At 38.3% G+C, this 20,897-nt stretch overlaps 1 protein-coding gene across 1 annotated transcript in view; it reads left to right on the plus strand.

Moving 5' to 3' along the window:
- The window catches only part of LOC139943804 (uncharacterized), a 98,479-nt gene that overhangs the window by 27,481 nt on the left and 50,101 nt on the right, over positions 1 to 20,897 (plus strand). The window contains exons 22-47 of the mRNA XM_071940624.1: positions 97 to 219; positions 910 to 1,029; positions 1,527 to 1,652; positions 2,357 to 2,485; positions 3,498 to 3,614; positions 3,958 to 4,080; positions 4,789 to 4,911; positions 5,374 to 5,496; positions 5,978 to 6,100; positions 6,865 to 6,987; positions 7,761 to 7,883; positions 8,688 to 8,810; positions 9,547 to 9,672; positions 10,063 to 10,191; positions 10,877 to 10,999; positions 11,910 to 12,026; positions 12,494 to 12,616; positions 13,571 to 13,693; positions 14,551 to 14,673; positions 15,239 to 15,352; positions 16,357 to 16,470; positions 17,584 to 17,703; positions 18,511 to 18,633; positions 19,111 to 19,233; positions 19,831 to 19,953; positions 20,433 to 20,555. Of these exons, the coding sequence (XP_071796725.1) occupies positions 97 to 219; positions 910 to 1,029; positions 1,527 to 1,652; positions 2,357 to 2,485; positions 3,498 to 3,614; positions 3,958 to 4,080; positions 4,789 to 4,911; positions 5,374 to 5,496; positions 5,978 to 6,100; positions 6,865 to 6,987; positions 7,761 to 7,883; positions 8,688 to 8,810; positions 9,547 to 9,672; positions 10,063 to 10,191; positions 10,877 to 10,999; positions 11,910 to 12,026; positions 12,494 to 12,616; positions 13,571 to 13,693; positions 14,551 to 14,673; positions 15,239 to 15,352; positions 16,357 to 16,470; positions 17,584 to 17,703; positions 18,511 to 18,633; positions 19,111 to 19,233; positions 19,831 to 19,953; positions 20,433 to 20,555 (3,180 nt within the window). The remainder of the gene's footprint in view (positions 1 to 96; positions 220 to 909; positions 1,030 to 1,526; positions 1,653 to 2,356; positions 2,486 to 3,497; positions 3,615 to 3,957; positions 4,081 to 4,788; positions 4,912 to 5,373; positions 5,497 to 5,977; positions 6,101 to 6,864; positions 6,988 to 7,760; positions 7,884 to 8,687; positions 8,811 to 9,546; positions 9,673 to 10,062; positions 10,192 to 10,876; positions 11,000 to 11,909; positions 12,027 to 12,493; positions 12,617 to 13,570; positions 13,694 to 14,550; positions 14,674 to 15,238; positions 15,353 to 16,356; positions 16,471 to 17,583; positions 17,704 to 18,510; positions 18,634 to 19,110; positions 19,234 to 19,830; positions 19,954 to 20,432; positions 20,556 to 20,897) is intronic.

The following is a 20,897-nucleotide window of genomic DNA, read 5'->3' on the forward strand; positions in this document are numbered from 1 at the left end:
GTCCACTGCCTTTAAGTGTTTTTTTGGAATTTTTTTTATTCCATTTCTTAGAATCTCAAAACCGTTTAAAATTGTGAATTGTTTTTTTCGATGCAGCCCTTGATCAGTGTGACCCTAATCCCTGTTTCAACAATGGACAGTGTATACCTGATGTCAACTCATGTGCAGATTTCTCCTGCCAGTGTGATACATGTCATACTGGACGCTACTGTCAAACCGGTAAGTAATGCACATACTAAGCCTCGGCGACTTGTGTCGTAGTCATGACTATTGATTGCTTGGTTGAATCGCCACTACCGTTTTCCAACATCGCGGTTAAACATGCCGGCAAGATTACTACACAAATAGTCGCGACTACTTCAAAAATAGTCACAACTACCTGCTTTGTTTCACCCATAAACACCGATGTCTAGTTGGTAAGACACTGCTCTAGAATTGCAAGGATCATGGGTTCGAATCCCATCGAGTAATATGCCTGTGAATGTTTTTCACAGGACTAGGGGAAAGTACTGAGTATACAGTGCTAACACACATCGGTGTATATGGGTAAAACCAAAAATTTATATTCTTTATCCCTGATGCAAATTTAACATCTATTAAATGTTTATTCAGTGGTCTAGTTGGTATGACACTGCTCTAGAATTGCAAAGGTCGTGGGTTCGAATCCCACCCGAGTAAAATGCCTGTGAATTTTTTTCACAGGACTAGGGGAAAGTACTGAGTATACAGTGCTAAACACATCGGTGTATATGGGTAAAAACCAAAAATTTATATTCTTTATCCTCGATGCAAATTTAACATCTATTAAATGTTTTTACTGTTATTAAAATTATTATTTAATATAAGAGTATATATCTAACGGTTGTTTCTATGAAAATTTATATTTTCATTCTGTATTTTGATTGACAGCTGTGGATCCATGTCAGAGTTCACCGTGTATGGCCGGAGGTGTGTGCACAATATCTACTGACTGTTTGAACTATCAGTGCTCTTGTGAAGGGTGCTTTGCTGGAGCCATGTGCGAGACCGGTAAGTATTGAACCCTTACCTCAGTGGGTTTAGCTATTTCTTCCCTTTTTTTTTATTCACTTATTTTGCTAACAAAACAGCTGCTGGCAGTGGTAATCCACCATTTACATAAACTGACAAACCTGTAGAATCTTGAGATCCATCGGCCATCTGGGTCACGAGAAAAAACGATTAAACAGTCTGCATGACGCCAATGCTAAAAGAAAAACGTTTGAAAATGCTCACTTAAAATTAAATTATTTATTTCTCATCAAATATGACATTTCAGACAGAAATATTTCAAGGCATGTTTTCCATTATCATCATCATTAGACCGTGTAAGTTTTATGTAAATCTGTGATCTTCACAATTTGCTAATACCAATTTGGTTCAAGATGGAACTATAGAGTCTTAAAGAATCTTAACATTTTACTTAATGAAGTGTCCAGATACCCTGTATTACACTATCACAAACAAATGACTGGTGACACATTTTTTAAACAAAATTTGTTTTGCAGTGTTAGACCCATGTAATCCTACACCATGCCAGAACAACGGTGTTTGCTCTAAACAGGGCGGGACATCCTGCACCGAAGCAGTCTGTATTTGCCAACCCTGCTTCATTGGTGACAACTGTGAAATTGGTACGTTGAGTTAATGTCTTAATTATAGTTGTTGTTCTTATGTACAGGGTGTGTCCGAAAGAAGTTGACCGAGATTTATGATTTAAAAACAAAACAACAACTCATGCTCAAAACCCCAGTGAAGCATTAACATGCATTCTATCCTGCTTATCTGAAGAAAAAAAGAATGAAGCGAATTGATCACTTCTAAGAGAAATTATACCTGTTTTACTGGAAGCACTTATGTTTGCGGCTGTCCCATGGAATGTTAACGCAAGACTGAATCTAAACATCTGAGTAAGTAGCAAAGGGTATAAAAAAGCCATTCATTTGTTTTGTCAAGTATTCCATGGACACCCTGCAAAATGAGTACCTTAATTAAAATAGACATAACTCCTCTTAGGAATGATCAATTTCTTTCATTCTCAGGAGAGAGTGCTTGTTAAAATATGCTTTACTGAACTTTTGAGTGTCATATGATTGTTTTGAATAACATCATCAATCCTGGTCAACTTCTTTTTGACTCGCCCTGTATGTGTAACCTGTCCGTTTATAAAAAACCAGAAAGGATATGGAGTTGAATTGTAAATTAATCTTTAAACTTTGAAATTGTCTTGTATTGAGGTATGATGTTGTGAATAAACATCATATCATGATAATTCCGTAATGACATTTGAGAATGTTGATTAATTTTTTACCTGTGTTTTTCCCCGTTGTTTCTTTAGTTCTGGATGCTTGTATTGATAGTGGCAACCCATGTTTGAATAACGGAACCTGTAATCTGATTCCGGGATCCTGCTCTCAATTTACATGCGCCTGTGATGGTTGCTACACAGGATCCAGATGTGCCACATGTGAGTTTGATGCTTAATTCGATTAAAACTGACATTTCTTTTAAAAGCCTTTTAATTTAGAAGAGATGATGTAATTGCTTCTTTTACACACTGAAGTTTACAGTCTCACATATATTCCAACATTATTTATTCTTGTGAACTGAGCTGCCCCACTACAGGTTCGAATCCCTATGTGGAAACTACACACAGATGTCCTCTAACAAAATAATGGCTGTCCATGATCTGTGTATGGGTCAGCACTATTTTCTCAATGGTCAAAAATGATTCTTATCACAGGGTTTTGTGAGCCCTCTAGTCCTATTATATATAACTATGGTTCTAAAACAGCTGTGGGCAATGTCACAAGAGGGAGTTCAAGCAGTCTAAAAGAAGAGAATTTATTCACACTTTGAAACATTCACAAATTATTCTTGGGAATTGTAAGACTAGTGTTTGAAAATGTACTCGTGTGCTACCTAAATGGTCCTGTAGCATGCATTGGTGTTGGTTGCCTCTACAATTTGCATTGTGTGACAAGGCCCTAAGACTTGCTCAGTCTATTGACGCATTGTTGAGAGATTTCTCTTTATAGACCAATCCGACAAAACAAAACTGGTCGCGCCCTCTATTGACCAAAATTTAACAAATGCGGTGTCTTTTTGCATAGTCTAGGCGCTGAAGACACCGCAACATTGGCGCGTGATGCTCAACACTAACGCACCCAGATTTTTGTATACATATCCTAGAGATACCTGGGGCCAATTTCATAGAGCTGCTTAAGCAAAATAATTGCTCAAGCACGAAAACAGCTCGTTTATTTTTCACATGTTACTGGCAAAAATTTCATGCCATATACATTGCTTGTGACTGGTTTTTAGCTGTTGTTTACTTTGCATAACAACCGAGTGAAGTCTTGGCCGGTAATCTGATTTTACTAAGCAAGGATTTTTTTGCTTAAGGAAAATTTTGTGCTTAAGCAGCTCTATGAAATTGGGCTCTGATGTTATTTTGTTTTTGTTTTGTATCCGTGCAGTGTTGGATCCATGTGCAGGAAACCCTTGTTTGAATGGTGGTCAGTGCCAAGCGACATCATGTACAACGTTTCAATGTCAATGTAGCGGTTGCTGGATGGGAGATAGATGTAACGAGTGTAAGTAATTTTATCAAGGTTCAGTTTTGAAATGTTACCACTCTAAACAAATTATGCAGAATGTAAACATTGTAATTGTGTTCAGAATAAAACCAGATGTGCTTTACATTATACCATTACCTGCGTTTTAACTAACCTTTGACTGCCTATGAAGTCAGTAACACTTCTGTAATGGAGAAATCGTCTAGATGTTTTTAGATACAAAAAATTTTAAGATCATTTAAGGTTTTCATTTCAACTCAGAGGATATACGTCAGTGAAACATAATTTGATAAACGTAGAGCAGTTCACTTTTTTTACAGCAAGTGTTGAGCCTTTTATCTTTTTTATTTTTTATTTGCAGTCATCAGTCAATGCGAGCCCAATCCATGCAGTAATAATGGCTTCTGTCAGTCAGTCGCTGGTTCCTGCACGGAGTACACCTGTCAATGTGCATTGTGCTTCCAGGGAGCTACCTGTGATATACGTAAGTCATCTTAGCTAATAATGAAATAATGAAAGTTTATATACAATTCTAGAAGCCACTTTAAAAAGGCCCAAGGTGTTTTTACAACTCCATTTTGGGGGGTGTTGAGTTACCATATAATATAGAAGGATTTGCTGCCATGGAATGTGAATCTGTTGAAATTATTGACTTCTTGCAGGTAAGATGTGAGTTGCGAAGCTTTGACAAATTTCCACCCCAGAAATGGACCATAATAGTTAGGACTCTGTATCTGTGTACAGCACAAAGGAAGAGTCCTACACAGTACATCATGTACATAGGGCTAGGTTTGTGAAAACACCATGAAATGATACATCAAATTGAAACCAACGGTTCTTTTCAGAACCACCCAAATTCAAATAGAAATTATCATTACATGGTGTGAACCCTATACTATATCATATTTTTACCATGCAAAGTTTCAAATCCTACTTGCCATATGATGTTGAATTTTGTAACAATGACAAAGGATCCTAGTCATTCATTCTTGAAGGGATTGAAAGTTTGGCTAGGTCAATTCCAGCAAGAATTAATCCAGTTTCATTCAATTTTTAGTCAGTTAGTTTTATTGTATTATATCTACACATGGTATTAAAGCAATCAAACGGTTCCTACAAATCAAAGCTATACATGTAAGTTTTCTTGAAACAGTTGTTGATCTCATATTGTCATGTTGTTGTTTTTTTACAGCGGTGGATCCATGCATCAGTAATCCATGTCGGAATTTAGGAACGTGTAGTCAAGCTCCTAACTCCTGTACTCAGTACATCTGTACCTGCCCTAGTTGCTACAGAGGCACCAACTGTGAGATATGTAAGTATGGATTAGACATTAGATGGCTGCGTTGTGTCATAATTCACATTATATTTGATAATTCATTTATTGATGATCTGTTCATTATAAACATTCTATAGCAGCTAAAGCAGACACGATAATCTTCCTTCTTTGGTCTGATTTACGACTTTAAAAAAATATTCCATGGCAGCCAAAGCAGGCCTGACATTCTTCCTTCTTAAGTCTGATTTTCCGACTTTTATTGCCCTTGGAATAATCTGAAACTTAAGATCAAACAGCCTACACTATGTGCACATATAGGTCAGCCCTTGTAATCAATGGCATTCTCCTACTTTTTTCCAATAACTAAATATCGTACCTGCAAAAGCTGAATTGTGGACATTTTGTACATCACATTGTCAGTGAGTTAGCTGAATGAATGCATATAAAAAAAATATGATATTACTACACTTATTGTAAACCCTTCTATTCTGTATCTAGATCAAGACGCATGTGACACTCATCAATGTCAAAATGGTGGTTCCTGCCAGCCGAGTCCAAATGCATGTGGGGTTTACACATGTGCCTGTCCTGAGTGCTACGCTGGGGAATTCTGTGAAACATGTAAGTATGAATCAATGCATCTAGGGGATCACCTTTATAGGATGCAATTTTTTGTTATTTCAATTATCAAGTTTCCCTTGTGATGCAGTCATTGGGTGCGTTCGATTAGCTTCCCCAGGTCGACCCAGGTGTGCTCATCCGGGTGGCGTTTTTTTCTTTCTAGGACGCACGTGGACAGATTATTACCCAACGTTCATTTTGGAAAAGTCGCACACCGAGGTCGACGCAGGGAAGCTAATTGAAAGCACCCAATATTACGATAGTACTTATAGGTCTTTGTACAGAGAGGTCCATAACCTTATTATATTTTTTCTTTCTAGGGCCTATTTACTCATTTGTTTGTTTTCTATAGCTTAATACTTCTATTGCTTTTGTCTGGTTTACTTCTTTATTCATCTCCTTGTATTTACTCCTATGTAATTGTGGTTTGTTTGTTTTGGTCAAATAAATAATAATTTTATTAATGTGTTGTGATATTCAGATCTTGATCCCTGTGTGAGTTTCCCGTGCCGTTCAGGAGGAACCTGTAGTCAAGTTGCCAACACCTGTACAGCGTATACGTGTGCATGTCAAGACTGCTATCAAGGAGTCAATTGTGAAACATGTAAGAATGTTATAAGTAATCACACAAGCGCGTGTGGAACACGGAAACAAATTTAGTGCTTTATTTTCCGTATTTCCACGAGCGCGCTTGTGATAACGTATTTATCTTCAAGGAAACTTGGCGCGTGACATAGAACACACAAGACGCATGGTAGAGATATTAGCCGTGCAATATAGGTTTTTATCACCACTCCATTCTGCCAATCTGATTGGAGGATTAGGGCGTACTTGAAGATAAAACTTTATTAACACCTATACAAATCAGGGATCCAAAACTTCTCCTGATTTTATGATCCATCAAGATTTTCCCAGCTTAAGATGAAATGTGGCAAACACTTCTTTTTATATCAAATGTGACACCAAGAGATACCAGAGAATAAAACTGAGAAAAATGTCTTTGAAGTTTAGTTGTTTATTTAAATTGAGTTGTTTAACATACTTGTTTTTTCTCTGCTGAGTTTATAACCCCTTTTTGATGTTATTTATCATCAAAGTTGCCAATATAATGTAAGATTAACATTGGCAATGAAATAAAAATTTAAAAACATTTGTGAAAATTCCCCTGTTTTTGCTTGTTTCTCCATAATGGTATTTTCGACAAACGACACATTTAGCTTGATCGCACCACAAATGATGTGTGCTCACAGTATCTCAGGCACTTTGGATTTGGATATGTATTCTCAACGCTGTTATTAGAGCCAAACGAGAAGAGAGAAGACAATGAAGAAACTTGCTAATTAAATCTTTTCTTTCTTTTCTCATCAGTTATTGATCAGTGCAGTCCCAATCCATGTCAGAATAATGGATTCTGTAATGCAGTAGCAGGGACCTGTGATCAGTATACGTGCCAGTGTCAACCTTGCTACACAGGAGAGACCTGTCAAACCAGTAAGTCATTTGTCCAAGTCATCATAAAATGCCTTCCTTAAAGCCATTGGACACTTTCTGAACAGAACAAAAATTTACAAATCACAGATTTACAAATAGCTTACAGGGTTTACAGAAGGTAATGGTAAAACACTTCCCTCGAAACATTATTCCATGAAATGCTTTACTTTTTGAGGAAACATAAATACAATTATCAGTTCACCATATCCAACGGATTTATTGTAAACATGTGTCATGACCTGGCGAAACATGCGGAAACAAGGGTGGGATTTCCCATTATTTTCTCCCGACTCCGATCATCGATTGAGCCTAAATTTTCACAGGCTTGTTGTTTTATGTATAAATTGTGATACACGAAGTGTGGGCCTTTGGACAATACTGTTTACTGATGTTGTGCGATTGCTTAAAGAAGTTGGGAAGGTAGTGCTCTCTGCTCTATCAGCCAGGCTCCTAGTGGATGATACACATGACTACATCCTTACGAACTGTGTCCCCGGTGACAGTAGATTTGGGTCGTCAGCCAAACCCAGTTAAATGTAGCCCTCTTTTTGACAAGGCTTTTCAGCCTTGTTATGCGTTATCTCATACACTGAAAATAATGCAGATAAATTGTGTACTCCAATTAGGGATTATTCTTCCTGCATGGACATAACCACTCCATATTTGGTGACACCTTTTGAAATGTACGTATTATGACATTGATATGATTAAAACAGTCGGAACAAGCCGTTGCCTGTGTATCTTAAGAGTCTATAATTATTTTTCTGATGCAGGGAAGGATCAATGTTCACCTAGTCCATGTCAGAACCAAGGAACATGTCAACCAGTAGGATCAGTGTGTGAAGATTTCATCTGTCAATGTCCGTCATGTTATATCGGTCAACAATGCGAGACACGTAAGTACACAACATGGAAACACCCCTTCAGTCACTCAGGCTGGTTCAAATAAAGCGACTACAGCTAGGGCTACGGCTACTGCGTCATCTTGCGTTGAGGTATAGGACGTCCTTAGCAACACCCTTAGCAACAGCCGTAGCCATAGCTGTAGATGCCAATTCGAATACAGCCTCACTCATCCTGAGACCGTCTTGCTGGTCATTGGGGTACTATGATGGATGTTTCTGTAGTCAGGGATCGCAACAGTTTTCTGTCCTCTGTCATGCGTACAAGGGCAGCAATGTTTCGGCATATCCCGTCTCGGATGATGTCAGACCAGAACTTCCTTTGTCCGCTTCTCCGATGCTTGCACTTATTAAATTTACTAAATACTTTACCACGATTGCTTTGTCCTTTGGATATCACGTAGTTGTAGAGCTGGTATACTAGGATTGATAGTGCCTGTACAAGAATCGAGAACACTAATCGTAAATGAGTAGGGGTTAACCCTGGTGTTTCAGGTTCAGTGCAAGCACCCCTGCGTACAGATTTCCTCAGACTTGCGAGCCACAGTGATTACGTTTGCTTTTGAGGCCTCCTAGGGTTTCATTACCAGAAATTACTAGCAAGATTAAATACAAACTATGAAATTGTGCCAACAATTATTCAACTTGTAAACATCAAGTACATGTAGTCTTCATTTGTAGCTGATTTTCTGTAATGCCAAATTATATTTTTGTGAAAAAGAATTGCTTTATATTAGTATAGTTACTCAAGTTTGAAGGTAGGAATTTGATTTTGGTGTAATTTGTTTTTGTTTGTAGGTGTTGATCAGTGTGCACCTAATCCATGTCGTAATGGAGGTATGTGTGTACCAGATCCTGGTTCCTGTGAAACATTCACTTGTTCTTGCCCTGGATGTTACATTGGATCATTCTGTGAATTCTGTAAGTATACAGTCTTATATGACTTGGTATATCAAACATTCAAAAAGACAGGACCAATTTCTCTCCTGGTTAACCTCTTTTCAACGCATCAACGTCCTACTCTTTCACTACATTTTTCACTTGGTTAGCACTTTTAAAGACAAATGATTATTTAAATAGACATAATTTTTTTAAGCAAAGATTTTTTAAAGATTGAATCCGAACTCTGAAATGCTTGGACTTGACAAAAAGTTTGGAAACAACTTGACAGGCGGCTCTTAGATTTGCTGCATATTGCGCCACTGCACCTTGTAAACCGTTACATGGTGTTATGTAAAAGGAGTAGGTCTCATACTTCAACTGTAGTCCCACATACCTTGCAGGAAATTACTGAATGTTGAAGCACCTTGAGCGTCACTGAGTGACGGGTATGAGCGTTTTATAAGAAGCCACTATTATTATACCCATGGTGGCAATTTCGTGAACGTCGTGAGTGCCACAGAAAGCTTGATGGTGCACCAACCTTTTTTTGCATGTACAATGTAGGAGAACACTACATTTGAAACATTGATTTATATATATAACTCCCCCACCTACAACTTGATTCCCAATTTTGTACTACAGAACAAGCATTCATTGTGTGTTATTTTTTCCATGCATTTCCAGCATTGTGCAAACTTAGTTTGCAAACAATCATCATGAAATCAAAACACTCTGTGTAATATTTTAACCTGTTGCTAATTCTTGTTCATTTCAGTACAAGATCCCTGCGCCATACAACCCTGTCTGAATGGAGGTGCCTGCTCTAGACTGGGTGGCACATCGTGTACTGAGTTTGAATGCAGCTGTCCAACCTGTTACAGAGGAGATGTATGCGAAGAAAGTAAGTGATACGGATTGGCCATGCATGTAGCTTCTGGGTACGAAAATCTAAAACTTTTGTAGGTGTAAATAACAAATCAGGTGATCTTTCCAACTTTGTGGGTGGTGTTTTTAATTTTCTTGTTGTTTTTTGTGCGAGTGAATTTGAAAAATATTTGTTGATTTGTGCTATTTTAATGTAAAGCAATCAAAGGCCTTCGGGCATTGGGCGCTGTATGATATGTTTTATTATTATTGTAGAGACACGGGAAGAAAACCGGCCATCAGAAGTTGAAACAATTGTACAACACCACGATATGCCACGGTAAAGGAACGTGTCGTGATGCAAAGAGTGCATTTATTTGATTGTTTTGTAAATGACTGGAGTGTTTTGTGATGTTTCTCTCTATAGCTATCAATGCATGCGAGCAGTCAGCATGTCAGAATAATGCTCAGTGTGTTAACTCCAATGAGATAGGTAACTGTGTGGACTACACTTGCGCCTGCAGAGGCTGCTATGCTGGCACACTCTGTGATATACGTAAGTTAACATTGTCTGTTTGTCTGTTTGTGTCGTAGCCCAGATTTTTTTAAATATTTAAATTAGGGAGCTATTTCTTTGGAGTATCACAACTAGTCCTAACTCGCGGGACTAGTCCTAGGAGATATTCAAAACTCAAGGCTTGTCCTACATGGCCATTAACTTGTCCTAAATCGAGATAAGATAGTCTTTCCTTCTTTGTGAAATCCACTCTTGGTGCCATGACCAGGGTCGACACTTTATATGAATCTTTTATTACTCTCTCAGTTTAAATCTATCAGCCAGCATACTACTTTGAGCTGTACAGTGAAGAAGTTTATGAGTTTTCTACTCCAGTATGTTAACTTTACCTTTAGTTTAGGTCAGCACTCTATACTCTGAACTTTGGGAAAATACGAACTATACAGTGACACACATTGGTGTAAGGCTAAAACCAAAATTGATATTCTTTATCCCCGATGCAAATTTAACATCTATTAAATTATAGCACACGTGTTTGTTTTTGACTTTCTACTTTGGGAAAGTACCAATTATACAGTGACACACATTGGTGTAAGCCTAAAATCAAAATTTATATTCTTTATCCCCGATACAAATTTAACATCTATTAAATTATAGCGCACATGTTTTGCTGTTAGATCTAACCTTAGTCCCTTTTTTTTTCTTCTATTTTTTTTTCTTCTAGCTATTGATCCATGTTTGACTGCGCCATGTGAGAACGGTGGAATATGTTCCCTGGTAGCCGGCTCTTGCTCACAATACACATGTGACTGTCCAGGCTGCTATTTCGGTAACCGGTGTCAAGTCTGTAAGTAATTCAGTTAACCCTTTCAACCCACCATTTATTTTAGTGTTAAATTTATCATATGTACACATTAGTTTTTTACAATTTTTTTATTTTTTTTTTAAATTGTTAACCCCCACAAAATTGGTCTCAATAGCACCTTCAAGATTCCTCTTTCCCATTTTGAAAACTGGAATGCTGCTAGTCAAAAAAAATTTGTTTGCAAAACTTGTTGAGAGTTAAGAGCTACATGTATATTAATCATAAGTAATACATGTAAGTAGCTACAACGTGCAATATGGAAAGGTTTGCGGTAACACCATGTAATGACTATCTCTAAATGATGTAAAGAACCGTTGGTTTCAACTCAGCGTTTTGATCAGTATGCTCTGATCGTCTTCTGGAGAGAGTTGGAACCACGGTTCTTCTCAGAACCTCAGAACCAACCCAACTCATTTAGAGACCTTCAGAGATAGTCATTACATGGTGTTATCTCATGAGGGTGGCACTGTTGGCTTGTGCGTAAAGCGCTCGCCTCTCACCAAGGTGACCCCGGTTCGGAGTTGTGCGTTGGTGCTCTGCTGTGCCATGAGGGTTTTCCAGACTATCTGGTTTTCCTCCCTTAGGAAAAAATCAAACACTTTCGATCTTAGCTGTGCTCCGTGGTCATAATGGGTTGATGTGGCATGCAGCTGAATGCGCCCTTGCATGCCTGCTTCTCGAACACGTTGTAGCCGCGTCCTTCGCAGTTCAGCTCTAGCTGCGAGTAAGGACGATTAGCCCCCCAAATTATTATTATTTAGAGACCTTTAGAGATAGTCATTACATGGTGTTATCTCAAACATTTCCATATCATATTTCCATCGTGCAAAGTTTCAAATCCTACTTATAATGGTTAAATTCAAATCAACTTTTATTTCTACCCTTTGTACAGTGTTGAACCCATGTGAGATCAATCGATGTGCTAACGGTGGTACGTGTGTCTCCACTGGATGTACTACATTTGAATGTCAATGTCGGGATTGCTTTATAGGACTCAGCTGTGAAACAAGTAAGTGTATTGTGTGTCTACACTGTGTTAGATTTGAAGTAATAATAATAATCATAATAATAATAATAATAAGGGAATCAAAGGCTAGCTACTAGTTCTTTCACGGCCGTTTAAAACAGCAGGGTCGAATTGCCGTGTGATAATGGCCCGAGCCAAAGGCAAGGGCCATTATCACACAGCAATTCGACCCTGCAAGGTTTTAAATATTCCCTGAATATATTACTTGATGAGGTGCTGTAGTTTTTTGAAAAATGTTTTAGCATGTAAAAACGATTTTCATGACATTGTTTTACTAATTTTTCAAAAACTATTACAGCACCTCAGCAATTAATATTTTAAGGTAACCTTTCTACTATCATTATCTTCAAACGGTGTAAGTTTAATGTAAATCTGTGGACATTGTGTTTTGCATTACAAAAAGTATCCAAATCCTTTAATATGATCTGTTTTTTCCCTGTTTATCTTAGGGAAGAACCTGTGTGATCCAAACCCTTGTACTAACGGCGGTTTCTGTGTACCTGATGAAAACTCCTGTGAGATCTTCACATGCCAATGTACCGGCTGCTTCACTGGAGACCTCTGCCAGACCAGTAAGTTTTATATTTACTTTCTCAAAATTTGTCTTCTAGTTTATGTCTACAATTTCCGATAATACTTAATGGAAGTGTCATGGCCGAGCGGTTAAGAGCACCAAATTCAAACTCTGGTGTTTCTGATCAGCAGAGTGTGGGTTCGAATCCCCAACCGGGACACTTGTGTCCATAAGCAAGACACTTAACCATTGCTTCGTCCTTCAGATGGGACGTTAAGCCGTTGGTCCCATGTGTTATGTAACGCATGTAAAAGAACCCAGTGCACTTATCGAAAAGAAATGGGGGTTCGCCCCGGTGTTCCTGGTCGGATGGGCAGTGAATCGTGCGCCACAGCATCTTGTAAAGCATTACATGGTGCTTTCAGAATTAGGTCTCATAATTCAAACATAGTCCCACATCTTGCAGGAAATACTGTATGTTACAGCGCCAGGAGCGTCGCTGAGTGACGGACATGTGCGCTATATAAGAAGCCACAATTATTATTATTATATCATTTAAAAGTACTGAACACTATTGGTAAGTAGAAGGGAATCGACTCTCAAAATTGTCAACAGCTGCAGTACTTCTAACCATGCAAGTAAGTTTTTATGGGCATTAATTTTAGAGCAAAGACAAAATGTACTCCCTTTTAAGAGATTTTATACCTGGGTTTTATAGCTAAAGTCTGACAACACCAGCGCCCAATTTCATAAAGCTGCTTAAGCAGAAAATATAGCTTAAAAAACGTATGCTAAGCAACAATAGGCAGGATACCGGTTGAAGATTCATCATAGGAAATGCTGTGTTAGCTGGTAACCTCATTCTGGTAAGCATAATTTTGTTGTGCTTAGCTAGTTTTTGTGCTTAAGTAGCTCTATGAACATAGGCCCAGAAGTTTATTCCCATGCACTAGACTAGCTCAGTCATAGCACTTCATATTAATGCCGAATGAATGTTTTTGTAATTTTTCAGATATTGATCCTTGCCTGAACAATCCGTGCTTAGCTGGAGGGGCTTGTACGCCGCTAAGCGGAGATTGCTCCAGATATTCCTGTGATTGTCCTACATGCTTCCAGGGCTCCAATTGTCAAGATCGTAAGTAGCTGTTCAATCGAGTAGTCGTCAAACTTAGATTTTTGTGTCTCACATAAAAAAATCTGTTCTTAACCAGTTTAGGTTGATATCGTTTTTTGTTCTTCTCTACGAAAATTAAATTTGCATTGGGGATAAACAAAATTAGTTAGATTTACCCATATACCGATATATGTAGACAGATACATTCACTGCTCCTGGAACACCCAAAAGGGTGGATATGTGTGAATTACAAATCTTTATTGTTATTAATACTATTACTACCTCAAGTCTGGCGTGGCAGGAACTCTGTCCCCCTGGGGAATCTGCCGCCTCCCTGAAAGATTCTGTCCCCATTACAGCAAACTGTGTACAATCTCCTTCTGGTAGCGTCCCCCTCTTTTGAATCATCCTCCTTGAGCTCATTATAATTTCCCGTATGGGCGACAGATTTTTTCTATAGGACACCGAAACTGACCCCCAGTGAAAGTAATGATTATACAGGGCTTTACACACATCATAGTATTGGTAAAACCAATTAATACATCTCTGAATGTTTTGTAATAGACCCTTCCCATGAAATTTACAAATTGCACATATAGCGTGTGCGCACCAACATTTCGGTTGGTAAAAATGAAGAAACATCGCGCTGTTTTGTACAGGGCTTATGGTTGCATGACGTAGACGCATTTGTGCATCTGCTTAGTGCACATCTCTATGGCGTTTTCCATCTACATGTAATAGGGTCTGTACACATGCGTGAATGTAATTAGCATATTTCATGGGAAGGGTCCATTGTTGATGTTTTGTTATTTTGTGATGTTTTTTGTTTTGTTTTTTATGTGTTGTTATTGTCAATTTATTTTGATTTTCTCTTTTAGGTGTTGATTTGTGCCAGACATCCAACTTTTGTTTGAACGGAGCAACCTGTAATCAGCGAGCAGACTGCACTGGTATTTCATGTACATGCTCACCGTGTTATTCTGGAGTCTTCTGCGAACAACGTAAGATATCAAATTAAAAAAATCATTGTCTTTGGAATCTCTGCCGGTTCAGTAGATTGATTGAAACATTGTTACTGCTGCATGGCGCAGAAGAAACATTATATAATCGTAATAACAATTTTTAAGTAGCGCACTTCACAATAACCGTACATGTATCAATGCGCTTTACGAGTGCCCTGGTCTAAGGCCAATAATATATACTGTTATGAACCTGTTAGTGCAGTTTCATAACAAAGCCATGTATTGGCAAGAGTTGAGACACTGAGGGAAATGTTTTCTTTGGTCATGTGGTTGCTTGACGCCACTTTCAGACCAGTTGCTGCATAACCCAAAGGGCGTATTAGTCTGGTACCCTGTATTCACCCACAACATGGCTTCTAATGGAAGTTGTTGCAATTTTCAATATTAGGGAAACTTTGTCCGAATATGTTGCATGTAAACCTTAAATATCTCTCTGATGGTGTACAAAATCTTCCTGATTTTGAGATGCCAATGTCAGCAGTTCTGCCTACATGTACATCTACTTTAAACATGTAACTCAAGACACATAACTTTGTCATTACAGGTATCAACTACTGTGCTAATACTCCATGCAGGAATGGTGGTGTTTGTTTGAATGGTTGCCCTGGTTACACATGTCAGTGTAGCTCATGTTGGACTGGTCCAGACTGCACTATACGTAAGTATTTAAAGCTGTCTTTGGTTGACAAGAATAAGGACAATTGTATTTGCTTAGTGCTTAGACAACAGTTTTTTAATTGTTGTGTGTGCACAGCCACAATCATGGGTACAACCTTTTGTTTGCATACGCCACTCTTAATACTTATGCATGATGTCATAATTCCTACCCAAAATGAGGCTATGGGCGCACATTCCCCATCACTTGCAGTGGCTGCGCCCATCGCCTCGTTTTGAGTTAGCATTGTGACGTACATCATGCAGAAATATTAAGAGAGGCGTATATCTAGTTCAATGAATGCAGAACCCCTGTCACAAAAACTGCTCATGGAAAAAATGAAAAAATTCAAGCAAGTTGTTTCAAAGAATGATTTAGAAGTACCTTTAAAAAAAGACTCTGATATGTCAAAATGTCAGGCCGTTAAACAATTGTTGCAAATAATCCACAGGTCATTTGGCGCGGTGAGCAGTTTGCAATCAGCATTCACAAAAGTTCCCTTTTTCGTTTTCATTTCTTTTTTGTATAATTATTGTGCACTGTCACTCCTAACCGAGCTGCGACAAAAGTGATTTTTTATTCTTAAAGTTTGCATCTTCCTTGAAATGCCAGAACAAAAACAAAGCAAATTGCGCATCCAATCACTGACCATCAAGACTATAGGCGAACGCAAACTGGTCTTTTAGATTTACGCAAACCCTTGCGCATGTAAAGGTGCGTATAATGCATTTGACTGTGAATGCGATAAAATGAAATATTTTTAAGTAGTAGTAATAGCCCAGTCTATTTTCTATACCATCCGCCCTGGTAATAGTTAAAAAGCAGGACAGTTCTTTTCAGAACTGAGAAGTCTCTCGAACCTCCAACTGCCTACTCTGCGGCAGTAGAATATAGCAAGACAGTTCTCTAAGAACAAACTCTACCTGGCAAGTAGATACACACATGGTGTTACCGCAAACCAAATATACATTGAAATATTTTAATTTGAGTTTGTTTTTGTCTTGTAGCTGTTGAGGCTTGTAGTGCACTGGCGTGTCAAAACGGTGGTGTCTGTGACGAGTACTGCTCGTTTGCATCGTGTTCCTGCCCTACATGCTATGTAGGAGTCCAATGTGAAATAAGTAAGTTGGTCTGTTATTAACGGCTGTGGACACTATTGGTAATTACTCAAAATAATTATTAGCATAAAACCTTTCTTGGTGACGAGTAATGGGGAGACGTTGATGGTATAAAACATTGTGAGAAACGGCACCCTCTGAAGTGCCATAGTTTTCAAGAAAGAAGTAATTTTCCATGAATTTGATTTCGAGACCTCAGCTTTAAAACTTGAGGTCCCGAAATCAACCATCTAAACGCACACAACTTCGTGTGACAAGGGTGTTTTTTCTTTCATTATTATCTCGCAAGTTCGATGACCGATTGAGCTCAAATTTTCACAGGTTTGTTATTTTATGTATATGTTGAGATACACCAACTGTGAAGGCTAGTCTGCGACAATTACCAATAGTGTCCACTGCCTTTAAACGTCTACCAAATGTATTCAGTTGGATTTGTTTTCTACAAATTATTGGTCTATTATTGGAAAACAAAAACAAAATTAATATTCTTTATCCCTGATGCAAATTTAACATCTATTATATTGGTCTATCAGTTATTTTGAGACTCTTCTGTTTGATAAGATTAACGTGTAAATGTTTGGAAGGTAATTGCATTCTGCTGTACCAGCCAGGCTCTCTTGTGGATGATAACCATTCCTACGTCCTTACAGACTGTGAAGGGGTAACTCTGTTTCAGCCCCATGAGTTAAGATGCAATGTGCCCCTGGTGGCAGTTGATTTGGGTTGATAGTCCATATCAGTTCAGTGTAACCCTCGCCTTGAAGTGGTCATCCAGCCTTATAATGTTGGGCGGTATCTCATTTAAAAATCAAAAGCAAACAAATTGCTGAGTACATGTAATAGTTGTACTGATTTAAAAAAAATGTTTACAGCTTCACATTTTCAACCTAAGCAAAGTCTTTCTCAAAGACTGATATGACAATTATACCTAGCCATTGAAAAAAGCTCTGCCATGGTCAACATTTGATGCAATTAACTATTGTTTGCGTCTATACCATATAGCTGCGGTCACCTGCACTGGTCACTTTGGTTGGGGAGCAATTTGTTAAAGCTTATTCTATTATCACTAATATTGCTTGTAACATGTTGTTTGACGTGTCTCTTTTTCTTCTAAAGAATTGAATGCATGCTCTGGTAACCCGTGCATCAACGGAGGCCAATGCATTGAATCGAATGATTGTACTTCATATACATGCCAGTGTCCAAACTGTGTGCAGGGAAACAACTGTGAAACAAGTAAGTCTGACAACTCAAATAATATTGCCTTCAATTTACAACATGAACAGGGCACAATTTCATTGAGCTGCTTATAAGCAGAAATGCTGCTTAACGATTGTCGGCTAAGCAGAAATGAGCAGAACACAAGTCACAGTTTAGCTTGCCACCTTGTTCTTGTAATCATAATTTTGTTAGGCCTAGCTACTTTTTGGGGGTTTAGGATTTGGGTACTTTTTGCAACACAAAACACAATGTTCACAGATTGACATTAAACTTACATCGTTTGAAGATAACGGTAGTAGAAAGCGTACCTTAAAACATTACTAGCTGAGGTGCTAATGTGTTTGAGAAATGAGTAAAACATTGTCAGGAAAATTCGTTTCACATGCTAAAATAATGTTTGTGGCTTGTTTTACTCATTTTTGAAAAAATACAGCACCTCAGTAAGTAATAATTTAAAGGAAGCTTTCTATCATCATTATTTTTAAACTGTGTGAGTTTAATGTAAATCTTTGGACACTGTTTTTTTTTGTGTGTTACAAAAAGTACCCAGACCCATAGAGTTTAAATGACCCAAGTAATTTTATGTTAATACACTCACTGGCAAAAAGGATGACACTTTCCGAGATTTTGTGGCGAAATTTGGAAACTCTTTAATGAAGCTTTTCTGTAATGTTGGAATGTGCGCACTACACAAACGATGAATATTTACGTATGTCTGCCACCACCAGTCTTCCATACTGAATTGATATTGATAATGTTTGTGTGTGAGCACCACTCTCTGTCAATTTTAACGGAATGCCTGATTCTTCTTCTTTATCCTAGTCTTGAATCCATGTAGCAATCGTCCCTGCCTGAACAGTGCCATCTGTGAACCCGACGCTAACATCTGCACACTTTATACATGTCAATGCCAAGGATGCTGGCAGGGGAGTCTATGTGAACAAGGTTAAACTTACTACTATCTATCATTCATCAAATAACCATGTAAAGATTCAAATCAATATGGCATCTTTAAAATGAAATAGACCATTAATGAGCATTGTGTCATTTGAGTAGAGCGCCCTCGGTTTTAAATCAAATGAAAATTGCTCGTTTGCTGATTCTGTGCGCAACGCTGCGCTTTTTCCATTGTTTCGTCATTGTGTTGCATCTAGCAGCAATGGTATTCTTCCTACTTACATTTGTATGATTGATAGCCAGTTTTTCTAACCTTCAGAAAAATCGTCAAAATCTATAAAGGCCTCTACCATACAAGAAACTAATCCCTTGAACTCGATCAAATGCTTCCACTTTCTCTCCTCTAAGATGGCAGCTCGATGACCTCGCATGTAAGGTCCATCGAGTTGATTGCTGTTTTACTTCCAGTGATATGATACCTTATTGTGTCGTAACTATTGATAGCTACTTTGTTTATTCTAACAGAGATTAATGCATGTCAGCCTAACCCATGTATGAATGGTGGTCAGTGTCTACGCAGTCAAGACTCGTGCACTGCTTTTGCTTGTGTGTGCAGTGGGTGCTACCAAGGCGAACGTTGCGAACAGTGTAAGTAATTGACTACAACCCACTTCGACATAATGAATGGAAAACTAGCATTTTGAATAAATAAAGTGTCGTTCGGTCTCACGGTCAACGATCAACGTTCCATGAACATGAATGAGTTTTAAGCTTTGTCGTAGGAGGGATGCAAAGAAACCTGATCGCGGTTGTTGATTTTGTTTTATTGTTCACCATTTCACATGCAACTTGTTTCTGGTTTTCATTCAGTAAAAACAAAGATGTCGAAGAAAAATAAAATGAGAGACCACCAACATAGGTATTGTTAGCTCAGTAGGTCGGTAAACTCGGTTTTAGCAGGTGCAAATCCTGTTCTTTTTTCAGTGTTCAAAAGTGTTAAAGATGTTTGGTTTTTTTCGGACTTCAAGACGTGTTCATGATTGAGAAGAACCGGTTCTAACCGGTTCTTGATAACTCAGAACCAACTCAAAACTCAGAACTACTCAAAAGAGATTCAACTGATTTTTCGCCCTCCATGCAAAGTGTTTCAATAAGGGAATCAATGTGTGGTGAAGAGGTTTTCAACTAGTGGTTTAATCCCAACGAGGCCTGGTTCTTGATCATTTCTCTGATCTCTTCTTACAGTGGTTGACCCATGTTTATCTAGTCCCTGTCTGAACGGTGGATTGTGTAGCAGACAAACAGGGAGCTGTCAATTTCACACTTGTGCATGTCCTGCTTGCCACCAGGGCTTCAACTGCCAAACATGTAAGTTTTATTTTCTACTTCACTCTCTTCAGACGCTTCTTCCACAAATCTTGTTTAAGAGTTGTATGGCAATAACAAAGCACCAGTGCTTTAGTAGCAGAACATATGCATTAAGCAACAAATCTTTGAAAATTCTGACTCAAATTGGTCATCGAAAGAACAAGTGCGAGAGAATAGTTACAGAAAAAAAACCTTGTTGCACAAATTTGTGTGCTTTCAGATGCCTAAAAAAGGCTTTAGGCCTGAAGTCTTTTATTATTTGAGTGAGAAAATATCTCTTTCTCAAAACTACATGTATGTTACTGTAGAGGGAGCTGTTTCCCACAACGCTTTATACTAACAACATCTCTCCATTGATCGTTAACAAGTAAGTTTTTATGCTAACAATTATTTTGAGTAATTACCAATAGTGTCCAGTGCCTTTAACACCACTTAGTATTTATTTTGTTTACTTATTCAATTGACTCTGTTCTCCGCAGTGATAGACCCATGCGCCAACAGTCCCTGTCAGAATGGTGGTGTCTGCCAACAAGTCGCTAATTCTTGTACTGAGTTTACCTGCATGTGCCCAGAATGCTTCACAGGACCGCAGTGTCGACAACGTAAGTGACATCAATCAGACAGCAATATCTCTCACTAGGTTTTACTCTTTCTAAATGTTCACAATGTTTGTTGCGGTACCCACTGCTAAAATATAGTAATCAAACTGCCTCTAGCTACTGGGCAATCTTGGGGGTCCAGTGGTACATGTACATGTTAGACATCTGCTCTGGGCCCAATTTCATAGAGCTGCTAAGCACACAAATTTGCTTAGCATGAAATTACTTCCTTGATTAAAACAGGATTACCAACCACATTTCCTAGTGACACTCAGGATAAGCAAACAACAGCTGAATACCAGTAACAAGCAATATGCACGAATATAAATTTGGTTGGTAATCCTG

This window comes from Asterias amurensis, chromosome 11 (genome assembly GCF_032118995.1).
Source record: "Asterias amurensis chromosome 11, ASM3211899v1".
In the NCBI taxonomy this organism is placed as follows: Eukaryota; Metazoa; Echinodermata; class Asteroidea; order Forcipulatida; family Asteriidae; genus Asterias; species Asterias amurensis.